Source organism: Phlebotomus papatasi, chromosome 1, assembly GCF_024763615.1.
Source record: "Phlebotomus papatasi isolate M1 chromosome 1, Ppap_2.1, whole genome shotgun sequence".
NCBI classification, from domain to species: domain Eukaryota; kingdom Metazoa; phylum Arthropoda; class Insecta; order Diptera; family Psychodidae; genus Phlebotomus; species Phlebotomus papatasi.
Genome location: NC_077222.1, coordinates 50196680 through 50209481, shown reverse-complemented (window position 1 = coordinate 50209481; position 12802 = coordinate 50196680). Strand labels below are relative to the sequence as shown.

Sequence of the window (12802 nt, the reverse complement as noted above, 5' to 3'; positions counted from 1 at the left end):
AAAACAATAAAATATTTTTCAGCTTTCAAAAATATTTTTTTTTATTCGTAAATAGATAGAAAATTCAGAAATACTTCGAATTGAACGTGTGTAAAGTCCAACTCAGTGAAGACTATAACTGCAAAATTATTTTGCAAATTTTAATTAAATTTATTTTCAGCTTTTGATATCCGATGAGAAAAACAATTTAATCGTTTCATGAAAAATTAAAAGAATGAAATCGGTGTGATAGTTTAATAAGTCACACCTATTGCAATGCTTCGATTCAGTTAACCCCATCAGATCGGTCTTATAATCACTAGATAGATGTTTCGAACGTCATTAATTCCGAAAATGACCACTCACTATTTACAAGTCAGGCCGACGCAATAAGGTTTGGAAAGATATTCATATCTTTCATATTTTGTTTTTATTTTTTTGTCTATATTTCGAAAATTGCTTTTTCAGGGTCTTTTATTTTATGATCATGTAATAGTGCATGTGTAAGAAAATTTGCAAAGTGTACCAAATTCCGGCCAGCTTGCAAAATCGGCCACTTTTTTTGTTCCTCAAATTTTCACGAATTTTTAGTTTTTGTATACTTTAGAGCAGACGTAAGCAAAAATCGTATGAATGAAACCGAATATACGTCAAAATAAGTTTGTCCAGATAGCGTTTGGTTTGGACCATTGACGTACAATTTTCATTTAACGTTTGTTCGGTTTCAAACGGTTCTTGCTCACATCTGCTCTAGAGCTTTTATACAATGCAAAAAATAACAAAAAATGTCGCTTGGACGAACGAGATGATGTGGAAAAGATTTTGGAACTATGAGAATCAAGGTGGCCGAAATAGGCCACCAAAGCTATGTCTACAACTACATTTTCATTCATTTTAAAATGTATTACCAATGATTTCACATTTTAGAAAAAATAAAGACTACAAACTGTCTACAAGTTTCTATATAACATTTAAAACTTGAGACTTTGACGCTTGCATACAACTATGCCGAAATTTAGCACTTACCCTATTTATTTAAATTGCTATAGTGTCCTTATTAATCAGTCTTATGCCCCAGACCTAGACTCACTTACGACTTAAGAGGATCGAAAAGCCAGAAAATGGCGTCTCCATACAAAAACCCAAAATTAAAAGTGTATCAAGTCTTACAATTTTTGAGATATTTCCTTGAAAATTTAACTGAGGGTAGTTTTTTATATTATCTTTGAATTCCCTGTTTTAATTTTTTGAAAAACTGTTTTGCTTTCGTAATATAATTTTCCAAACATTCGTATACTCCTAAAACATGCCACAAAGAAGCTGCATTATCTCCTAGAATATGAAAGATAGAGAGGTATATTTTTTTTTAATTTTGTTCCTAAAGACATGCTCTACAAAATGCCTGTTTCACTTCTTTCACTTTTCATACAAATTTTCCAAGTATTTTTCAATTGAAAATTGTCCAAAAAATGACAGTTTTCATTGCATCTTTGTACCGAGAATATCATTTTTTCCGAATTAATAATTATTTTTGTACCAATCTACATTTCATTAGCTTTCAAATGGTACATTAGAATTGGAGAAACTCCTAATAGTTTTTTTGCAATTAAGTTTTAAACAACATGCTCCAAATTGGAAATTTTCATGAGCTTTTGATAGCTTTCCGAGCTTCCGAGAAATGCTACTCAAAATTGTTCAGCAATTCGCCACAAGATTACGCGTCGCATTTTTCACCATGTCTTTCCTTTTCTCTCTGACCTTCAGCACGCCTGCAGTTTTTTGCGATCAGGCGGAGGAGAAAAAAGAATACAAAACAACAAAACTCATCCCCTGTGTGAGAAATCTTATGAATTACAGCTGAGCGAATTTTTATGATTTTCACGATCAGTCTCGTTGTTTCAAAAAATTGTAGAAAATCGTAAAAATTATGAATCGTCAATCGTCATGGGCATTTCACAAAACCAGCTAATATCGCGGTAACTACATAATATGCCGATATAATTTTTCTCGGAGAAGAAAAAAGTCAGTGATAAGCCTAAATGGACTTATGCTATGTGTGATTCTTTCATTGCAAATTCGAATTGGGGGCAAAATCGAAGTCCAGTCCAGATGACCTGATGCTAGCTGAGATTCATTACAGGAAACCTCGAAATGTGTGCAACTCGAGGTCGTTGAAAATTGAAGAGTGCAAATTCGATTGTCAGAAATGCACAAAAATACATGTAAAACTTTAATGCCAAAATGGCTCAGAAACTATTCCGCAATCCGCGAGTAATACTGCGATCTTCAAAAATCCGCGAAAAAATCCACGGTCCGGGAAAATCCACAATAAATTCTGCCGGCTGCGTAAATCCGTCAAAAATTCTTCGGTCCGCAAAAGATTCCGCGATCCGCGAGAAATTTCGCGGTTCGCGAAAATTCGTGAACGATTCCGCGATCCGAGAAAATCCGGGAGCAACACCGCGATCCACGCAAATACACGAAAAATTCCGCGGCCCACTAAAATCCACGAACACACCGCGATCCGCTAAGTTACAAAATATACCTAAAAGTAGCGAAAAAGCATAACATGATTTCGAGATTACAATAGAAAACCCGATTTTGAAATGGAACTTTTGTGAAGGAGAGAAAAAATGAGACATGCATGTTTTACGTATATCTTTGTCTCTAAAAATTGATAAAAAAAATTAAATTTTCAAGTGACAAAATTTCTATTTTTATTTTCTTCATAGTCCAAAATTTCTATTTCTTCAAAGAACACGTGCATTTGACACATTTAAAAGATAGGGGGAAACAGGTTTATTTTTTTGGCCTTTTTTGGTACGGGAAAGTACTCTCCTTTCGAATGTTCATGCCTTGGAATAATGGGAATTTTCTTTTATTTTTCGTATGAGACTTAGGGGAAAGTCGTCTGCCTTTAAATGCAACAGCCTTTAAATGTTGCGATTTTTCGTTGTTCTCAAAAGCATAAATTATATTCTATTAACTATTAGGTAGCTATCCATCATCCTCACAAATCATCAAAAAATGGAGAGCCTAGCTCCTATTTCCTAGATGCTAGATCAAAAAAAATGAAAATGAGCTCTAAACTGTAATTTTGATGTTCCACAAATCATGTGATTTTTTTTTTTACAAATAAATCTTCCATTGTGACACATAGAAGGTTAATCAGGCTTAATATTTCTGTTAATACATTTTGGTTCAGATGACACAATTTTTGTGGGTGGCAAAAATTTGCAAATATCACCCTGCAGCAGCCTTTAAATGCTAATGTCGTGTGCCTTTAAATCCTATCTTTCCATACATCAAAACATGTGAAATGGAACTCCTACTTTTCTCTGACGAACGTCATACAAATACTTATAACCTGCTATCTTGCTCCGGCCGGGATGTTTCAAGTTGACAATTGTCAACTTCAATGGCATTTTCTTCCAAATTTTCAAGTGCAAAACAGTGCTTCAGAAAAATGTGAAGAAAAGTTATTGTTTAATGTCTTTTGACTGCAGTGATGATTTTAGTGAGTGCGTTAGGCTTCAATCTAATCATTTATAGCCCATTTAGTTTTATTGATTTGATATTCTCAGTGAAAAAAAAACATTTAAAGGTAGCTGCCTCGCGTTTAAAGGCAGACTATGCCAGCTGCCTTCATACAAATCGACATCACTTTTTTAATTTCCTCAGAAGGAAAAACTGAGGACTTGTAAGTGCTCAATGAGGTAATCATATACGCCGAATGAACAAGAGAATTTTTTGGTGTAGTAGAAAATAAAATCCATTTTGTGGATTCTTCAGAAAAAAATCTTAAATTTGGAACTACATTTTTCGTTTGAAGGCAGACGACCTTCCCCTACACATTTCTATTAAATATTAGTTAGCTTATCATCAATATTTATGATTATGTGATAATTATTTATAAGTCTCTTAGGAAAAATAAAAGAAAAATCACGCTATTCGCAGGCATGAACGTTCGAAAGGACAGTTCTTTCCCCTAACCCTTACGATTCGAAATTTAAAAACTTTACAATCTTGGCAGGTCAAACTAATAAATAATTAACATGACCTTTATTTTTCCTCCATTCTTTCCAAAAATCATGTTCTTCTTGGGAATCTTTAAAAACGCATCCTGCGATTTTTTTTTTATTTTTAAATATGTTTTAGAGGCCGACTCGGTGATAATTTCATATAAGAAAATACTGTTGAATCAAAGATTTTTCAAGGTCAAAGGTTAAAAATGCTCTATAGAGAGCGTATTTTTAAACCGAATAGAGTGACATTTGGTATAGTTCCAATGATTATGCAATTTTTTACAATTCTGAAAAGGGTATAATTTTTTATGAATCCATATAATAAACCAGTTTGTACCCTCAAGGAGTAACAAAAAGATTTTCAATATTAGTAACTAATTTGTTCCGAAAGTCACCATCGCAGCAAGAAGGACGTTAAATTTGTGGCATTTTTCAAGCTATAATATTTACGGTTTCACTTTTTTTTAATTCGAGATTGGCGAGATTTTTCCTTTCCTGCTACCAGCACTGGCACCTTAACTATAGACCTTAACTGTTAGACGAAACGGACGAGATCTTTTAAATTGCATTAATTTGTTCCCGATAATTGGAACAAAATGTCTATATTTTGGTTCCGACTTTTAGCAACAAATTTGTACTTTTTAAGAGAGGCACAAGGATTCCCCATATTAGTAACGATTTTTGTTCCAAAAATTAAATCGTCCACGGACACCGAAAATTTTTGAAACGAATATGTTACAAATGTAGGGATAGTATTTTTATAAAAAAAAATCTACAAATTTGTTCCTGACAGTGGGAACAAAACAGTAGAGCGCAACAAAATTCTATTCCAACTCACAGATCAAATTTGTATAAAACGAAATCTACTGAAATTTGTAGGTATTCCACCGTATCGAAACGGTTCTAAAAGAAAACTTTTACACAATTGTCACTATTCTTAACAAAACCGTAAAGAAAAAAAAAATATTGGAACGAATAAATATCTTTTTTAGGTACATATTTGTTCTGTAACAAATTGTTCTAAAGAAAATTTTTACCAATATTTTGGTCAGTGTCCAAAAGTTTTTACTGTGATTGTGCAATTTCTAACAATACTACAATTGGACTTCAGATTAAAATTAGTTATAGTTTCATAACTGGTTTATTATATGGATTCATAAAAAATTATACCCTTTTCAGAATTGTAAAAAAGTGCATGACCTTTGGAACTATACCAAATGTCACCCTATTCGGTTTAAAAATACGCTCTCTATAGAGCATTTTTAACCTTTGACCTTGAAAAATCTTTGATTCAACAGTAGCCGTACTCACTATGGCGCTGTTATCTTGTAATATCGTTATCTCGTTATCTCGTTATGTTCTCGTAATGTATTTTATAAATGAAAAATTATAACAAGATAACAGATTACGGAGATTACGAGATAACAACGCCATAGTGAGTACGGCTAGTATTTTCTTATATGAAATTATCACCGAGTCGGCCTCTAAAACATATTTAAAAATAAAAAAATCGCAGGATGCGTTTTTAAAGATTCCCAAGAAGAACATGGTTTTTGGAAAGAATGGAGGAAAAATAAAGGTCATGTTAATTATTTATTAGTTTGACTTTCCCGTACCAAAAAAAGGCCAAAAAACAAACCTGTTTCCCCCTATCTTTCAAATGTGTCAAATGCACGTGTCCTTTTTGAAGAAATAGAAATTTTGGACTATGAAGAAAATAAAAATAGAAATTTTGTCACTTGAAAATTTAATTTTTTTTATCAATTTTTAGAGACAAAGATATACGTAAAACATGCATGTCTCATTTTTTCTCTCCTTCACAAAATCTCATAATGCATCGCAAGGCTAAAAATCTGCCTTTGGGTTTTCAACCTTTGCAATGAGTTTTTTGTGTGCTCTGGGTCTGGGGAGCGCTTCGGAGAAAAATAGACAGACGATGAGCGTGAACAAAAAACAGTAGAAAAAACGAGACAGCTGATGGCGGGTGATGACTCTTTTCACCACCAGGGGACATCACGGATGCTTTGAGTAGCTCCGCGAGAGCTTGAATCTGGAGCTTTTTTTTCCTTGACGATCCTCTTAAGCCGAGAGATGTCGCAACGTCATTATAATCAAAAAGATGATCTGACTAAACTTCCACCAGTTTGTCACTGACTAACTATTTCTCTGCTTAATCAGAGATACAGATTAGCCAGAAACTGATGGAAATGAAATCTGATCATTATTTTGATTATATATATATATACCTTAAGCTGCCTCTCTGCTTAAGTCGTAAGTGTGTATAGGACTGTACTGACATTTCTTCTGAAGGTTTTGAACTCATTTTGACTTTAAGTTGCCTGTAATCAGATTTGTCGGAAAGATCAGATAAAAGGAACAATTTTTTTGGGTAAAATTTCCCATTCACAAAATCAAAAAAACATATTTAAAGTAATCTGACAAAAGTATTTTTTTATTAATATGTATTTTATTAAATAAATTTGAACAAGTGTCCAGTTTTAGATGCAAAAATCAGACATTCTTTTTACATTTTGTCACCCAACGCCTAAACTAAGAGTTAATGAAGGAAGGTTTTTTAACTATTGGTTTATAATATTATCGTAAAATATATTTTCTCAATACTTTTTTCGTATTCATATTATATTCACTTCATATTAAAGAAAACACCGTTAGAGGATTAAGATTGGCTTATAAAACGCGTGTAACATATTTAGGGGCTAAAACAAAAAAAATATCAAACTCACAAAGTAGCTTTTGGTCTCTTTCGATATGTTCAAGGACATAAGACAGTTTAGGTTCAATACAATGAGGAAAAAAAGAGGGGGCGATTAACTTTTTTTCCTCATAATTTTAACACTATAGGTGTAAAAATATATCAACATTTTTTAATGTTAATTTTACACCTTTTTAAGAGTAAAATTAACATGAAAAAGGGTAACTTTAACCCCCAATACACCTAAAAAGGGTAATATTTACACCGATTTCGGATCAATAATGCATGGTAAAATTAACATTTCATGAAATAAGTGACTTTTACTTAAAAACTAAATTTTTGATCAATAAAATTCAATTTAGGGCAGTAAAGCTAAAAACTTTAAATTTATTTAAACAGGTAAAAATAATTCGTAACCTCTTTATTTTCCTTTTCACAAAAATAATCCACTATTTTTGATCTTTTACAACAATTTAAACAAGTGTTAAAATTGTGCAGTAAATTTCAAATAAATGTTTAATTTCGAATTATATTATGGGGTCACCTAAATGCCCTAATGTTTTTTTGGATATTTAGAAGAAAGAGTACAAGCTGATAGGGTCAAGCCAAAAATTAAATAATTCTGAATTTTAGTTTCTTTTCATAAAATCTGAATTTGCAATGAATCACATTTACCATAAGCTCACAGTCTTATCATGCGATTTTCGTTTAAAAATTTACAAACTAACGCCTGACCTTAAGTAAAGTAAATGATAGAAATCACAGTATTTTCAGAGAATTATTGAGTTAATCAGGAACTTTGCTTACCTGCATCCATCGACAATTCAAGCACAGACGGAAAATTCATCTCTTGAAAAAATGCTTTGAGACGACCAGAAAACCCACAAATTCCCCAAAAATAAAAAAAGAACAAGTTCATCCTCGGAATAAAGAGACACTGTAAATAAGATTCAAAAACGTGTTTTATTTCAAGGAAAATCTTTTTTCTCTACGTCACTACAGATTTTCATGGAAAGTTTGCGGAATAAATGTGCCTGATTCGCAGCATTTCACCAAATACTAGAAGCATAAAGAGCACAAAGGGATTTAGTCTAATATCCACCACGAAGACGCAGCACAAGATGAAGGGTTGATTCCTTCTGGATGTTGTAGTCCGAAAGGGTACGGCCATCCTCAAGTTGTTTCCCAGCGAAAATCAAACGTTGCTGGTCTGGAGGAATTCCTTCTTTATCCTGAATCTTTGCTTTGACATTTTCAATTGTATCGGATGGTTCAACTTCCAGAGTAATTGTCTTTCCGGTCAGAGTTTTAACGAAAATTTGCATGCCACCTCTGAGACGTAACACAAGGTGAAGGGTTGATTCCTTCTGGATGTTGTAGTCAGAGAGAGTGCGGCCATCTTCCAACTGTTTCCCGGCAAAGATCAAACGCTGCTGATCTGGTGGGATTCCTTCCTTGTCTTGGATTTTAGCCTTGACATTCTCAATGGTGTCAGAAGGCTCAACTTCAAGAGTGATGGTCTTTCCAGTAAGGGTCTTGACAAAAATTTGCATGCCTCCACGGAGACGGAGGACAAGGTGAAGGGTGGACTCCTTTTGAATGTTGTAGTCGGACAAGGTGCGACCATCTTCAAGTTGCTTTCCGGCAAAGATCAAACGCTGTTGGTCTGGAGGGATTCCTTCCTTATCTTGGATCTTGGCTTTGACGTTCTCTATGGTGTCAGAGGGCTCGACTTCAAGGGTAATGGTCTTTCCGGTAAGGGTCTTGACGAAGATTTGCATTCCACCACGGAGACGCAAGACAAGATGGAGGGTAGACTCCTTCTGGATGTTGTAGTCGGAGAGGGTACGACCATCCTCGAGTTGCTTCCCAGCAAAAATCAAACGCTGCTGATCCGGTGGGATCCCCTCCTTATCCTGGATTTTGGCCTTCACGTTTTCAATAGTATCGGATGGCTCGACCTCAAGGGTGATGGTCTTTCCGGTAAGGGTCTTGACAAAGATCTGCATGCCTCCACGGAGACGTAAGACCAGATGAAGGGTGGATTCCTTCTGGATGTTGTAGTCGGACAAGGTGCGGCCATCCTCGAGTTGCTTGCCAGCAAAAATGAGACGCTGTTGGTCTGGTGGAATTCCCTCCTTGTCTTGGATCTTAGCCTTGACATTTTCAATAGTGTCAGAGGGCTCAACTTCGAGAGTAATGGTCTTCCCGGTAAGGGTCTTGACAAAGATCTGCATACCACCACGGAGACGGAGGACAAGATGGAGGGTAGACTCCTTCTGGATATTGTAGTCAGACAGGGTACGACCATCTTCAAGTTGCTTTCCGGCAAAGATCAAACGCTGTTGGTCCGGTGGGATCCCCTCCTTATCCTGGATCTTGGCCTTCACGTTTTCAATGGTGTCAGAAGGTTCGACCTCAAGTGTAATGGTCTTTCCGGTAAGGGTCTTGACAAAGATCTGCATGCCTCCACGGAGACGTAAGACCAAATGAAGGGTAGACTCCTTCTGGATGTTGTAGTCGGACAAGGTACGGCCATCTTCCAATTGCTTGCCAGCGAAGATCAGACGCTGCTGGTCTGGTGGGATCCCCTCCTTATCCTGGATCTTGGCCTTGACATTTTCAATGGTGTCAGAGGGCTCGACTTCAAGAGTAATGGTCTTTCCGGTAAGGGTCTTCACAAAGATCTGCATGCCTCCTCGGAGACGGAGCACAAGGTGCAGGGTGGATTCCTTCTGGATATTGTAATCCGAAAGAGTACGACCATCCTCGAGTTGCTTTCCGGCAAAGATCAAACGCTGTTGGTCTGGTGGGATACCCTCCTTATCCTGGATCTTGGCCTTGACATTTTCAATGGTGTCAGAGGGCTCGACTTCGAGAGTAATGGTCTTTCCGGTAAGGGTCTTCACAAAGATCTGCATGCCTCCTCGGAGACGGAGCACAAGGTGCAGGGTGGATTCCTTCTGGATATTGTAATCCGAAAGAGTACGACCATCCTCGAGTTGCTTTCCGGCAAAGATCAAACGCTGTTGGTCTGGTGGGATACCCTCCTTATCCTGGATCTTGGCCTTGACATTTTCAATGGTGTCAGAGGGCTCGACTTCGAGAGTAATGGTCTTTCCGGTAAGGGTCTTCACAAAGATCTGCATGCCTCCTCGGAGACGGAGCACAAGGTGCAGGGTGGATTCCTTCTGGATATTGTAATCCGAAAGAGTACGACCATCCTCGAGTTGCTTTCCGGCAAAGATCAAACGCTGTTGGTCTGGTGGGATACCCTCCTTATCCTGGATCTTGGCCTTCACGTTCTCAATAGTATCAGAAGGCTCGACCTCAAGAGTGATGGTCTTGCCAGTCAAAGTCTTGACAAAAATTTGCATTCCACCACGGAGACGCAAGACCAAATGGAGGGTGGATTCCTTCTGGATATTGTAGTCGGACAAGGTGCGACCATCCTCGAGCTGCTTGCCAGCGAAAATGAGACGTTGCTGGTCTGGGGGGATACCCTCCTTATCTTGGATTTTAGCCTTGACATTTTCAATAGTGTCAGATGGCTCAACTTCAAGGGTGATGGTCTTTCCGGTAAGGGTTTTGACAAAAATTTGCATTCCACCACGGAGACGCAAGACAAGATGGAGGGTAGACTCCTTCTGGATATTGTAGTCGGACAAGGTGCGACCATCCTCGAGCTGCTTGCCAGCGAAAATGAGACGTTGCTGGTCTGGAGGGATTCCTTCCTTATCCTGGATCTTGGCCTTCACGTTCTCAATAGTATCAGAAGGCTCGACCTCAAGAGTGATGGTCTTGCCAGTCAAAGTCTTGACGAAAATTTGCATTCCACCACGGAGACGCAAGACCAAATGGAGGGTGGATTCCTTCTGGATATTGTAGTCGGACAAGGTGCGACCATCCTCGAGCTGCTTGCCAGCGAAAATGAGACGTTGCTGGTCTGGGGGAATGCCCTCCTTATCCTGAATCTTAGCCTTCACATTCTCAATCGTATCAGAGGGCTCGACCTCAAGGGTGATGGTCTTACCGGTCAAAGTCTTCACAAAGATCTGCATTCTAAACGCGCCCAAAAAAAAAATAGAATCCCAATTAATCTTTCAATTGCAAAATACCAGGAAGTCTGGCTATAACGATTGCTCAAGTCGCTCAAGTGCTCAAAACAGGAAGCACAAAGAAAGCTATTTTCTCATTATCAAACGCACAAAGAAATCATCGTAATCGAAGTAGCCATGAGAAAAACAAAGTCAATAATCGCTTTGTGGTAAAAAAAAATGAATTTGGCAACTGGCCCACCTTTCTCCGAGAGACAAAAAAAAACATGTTTGCTACATTTTTCTCCAAGAAAATATTCTCATGAGATATTGCGTCAGCCCCCAGAGATAAACACCGATATAATTAAATTACACCTAATTCCCGGACTCGCAGAACTGTGCCCATTTTCTCTCTCATTTTTTTCAAACGCAGAGCGCTCGAGGAAATCGATAAGAGAGGCTCCGGAGGAGTGGGGCGCTGACGTCGCGTCTCTGAGTAAGCGTTTCTTTGTTCCACAGACGCCATCTTGAATGTTCGAGAAATTTCTCATTTTTTTCCCCAATTTCACAATGAAAATGACGAAATTGCTTTTTTCCAAAACATTTTTCTGCAATCTAATCTCGAGGTCTCTGCAATTAACCAATTTTCTCGTGGATTTCTCATGGATTTCCCCAAAAAATTGAGATTGAAAAAAAAATTTGTTCGAGAAACTTCTCATATTTCTCCCCAAAAAATCTCAAAAAAAGCCAATTTTCTCGCGATTTTCTTCTCATTCCCGATTATTTTACCCACATTTAACACAAAACCAATAAATAATCTATAGGAAATACCTCAATTTCTTCTCAATTTGATTTTTTCACTCCAACAGGAAGCATCAACTTTGACCCCTCGAAATCCCAGCACTAAATTAATTTCTACTGAAAATTTTGCAAACAAAAGAAAGAATAGTTACCTTAGATTGTTTTTTCAATAATTCAGCCCTTGAAACACTTCAATAGTCACTTTTAAAAAGATTTGATAATTTTCTTCAACACTTCTGCACTGCTTGAAATCACTTCTGCGAATGAATAGTTCCGGAGAAAGTGATTCATTTTTATAACCCCGGCGGCCATGTTTTCCGGAATATTTCGCCGTCCGAAACCCCGATTGACGAATGGTGGCGAAAGTTTATTTTTTTATTCTTTGTTCAAAGGGGACAAAAAGTGCTATTTTTGCGTGAAAAATGCTAAAACAAGTCCTAAGAACAAAGGATATAGCTAGAATAAATTGTATGTATTGCTATATAAAAGAATTCTTGGAGATTTTCTTGAGAAATAGAATTTTATTTTTGGTTATTTTTTAGGTTATGGAGCAACATCTCTCGTGGAGAATTTTGCTAATTTGACGCTGGGAAGGTCTTCGGTGGCATCCAGGAAATTGGCTACAGCATCAAGGGATACTAGAGAACCATGTCCGGTGGAGAGATTTTGGATGGTAGGCTCTGGAAACCCCTTATCGCAATTGAGGCTTCCTCTGCGAAATCCTCTGAAGGAAATCAGAGATGTCCCTAAAATCCCCATCAATATCATCGAACCCCCAGGACAGAGGATGCTCACTGAAATTAATAGCATTGTGAGAGAAGACAGGGAGATAAAACTCCCTGAGATGTCAGGCATTGTGGAGAAGCATGCCGTCCGGCTAATTGTGATACGCCGGAAGAAGATGAAGAAGCACAAGTTGCGGAAACTCAGGAAGAAGATGAAGTACGAATGGGCCAAAGTGCGACAGCGTCGAGAAATGCGCAAGGAAAAGGCTTTCCGGGCAGAAATATTTGCACAAATCAAAGAAGCAGAAAATTTCTCGGCAGAGAAGTATGTCGAGGAAAAGCTGAGGAAGGCCACAGAGACACCAATACCACGGTTCTGGAAGAATCGTCGTCTGCCCCAGTTTATTATTAAGCAGAAATTGGGCATTAAGTAGATTCTGCAGTTAATTAATTTTAGAAAATAAATAAATAGTGCGAAATAAATTTATTTGAGAAAAAATTGGGTGTTTTTAGAAAGATTCA

At 37.2% G+C, this 12802-nt stretch overlaps 2 protein-coding genes across 2 annotated transcripts; one reads left to right on the top strand and one right to left on the bottom strand.

The window, feature by feature from the left end:
- Positions 1-7661: 7661 nt before the first annotated feature.
- Positions 7662-11862, bottom strand: LOC129804659 (polyubiquitin-C). Its single transcript, XM_055852192.1, has 2 exons — positions 11708-11862; positions 7662-10779 (listed from the first exon to the last, which is right to left on the bottom strand). Exon 2 carries the CDS (start codon positions 10776-10778, stop codon positions 7809-7811), a length of 2970 nt encoding a protein of 989 aa, XP_055708167.1. The 5' UTR covers position 10779; positions 11708-11862; the 3' UTR covers positions 7662-7808.
- A 25-nt stretch (positions 11863-11887) lies between these two features.
- Positions 11888-12779, top strand: LOC129805508 (uncharacterized). The gene is made up of 2 exons (XM_055853474.1): positions 11888-12023; positions 12098-12779. Exons 1-2 carry the CDS (start codon positions 11978-11980, stop codon positions 12712-12714), a joined length of 663 nt encoding a protein of 220 aa, XP_055709449.1. The 5' UTR covers positions 11888-11977; the 3' UTR covers positions 12715-12779.
- The last annotated feature ends 23 nt before the right edge of the window (positions 12780-12802 follow it).

Excerpts from the sequence above, each read along its gene's own strand:
- LOC129804659 (XM_055852192.1), bottom strand. The coding sequence starts at position 10,778 with ATGCAGATCTTTGTGAAGACTTTGACCGGTAAGACCATCACCCTTGAG.
- LOC129805508 (XM_055853474.1), top strand. The coding sequence starts at position 11,978 with ATGCTAAAACAAGTCCTAAGAACAAAGGATATAGCTAGAATAAATT. Across the intron at positions 12,024-12,097 it reads GGATATAGCTAGAATAAATT|GTTATGGAGCAACATCTCTC; the intron begins GTATGTATTGCT and ends GTTATTTTTTAG.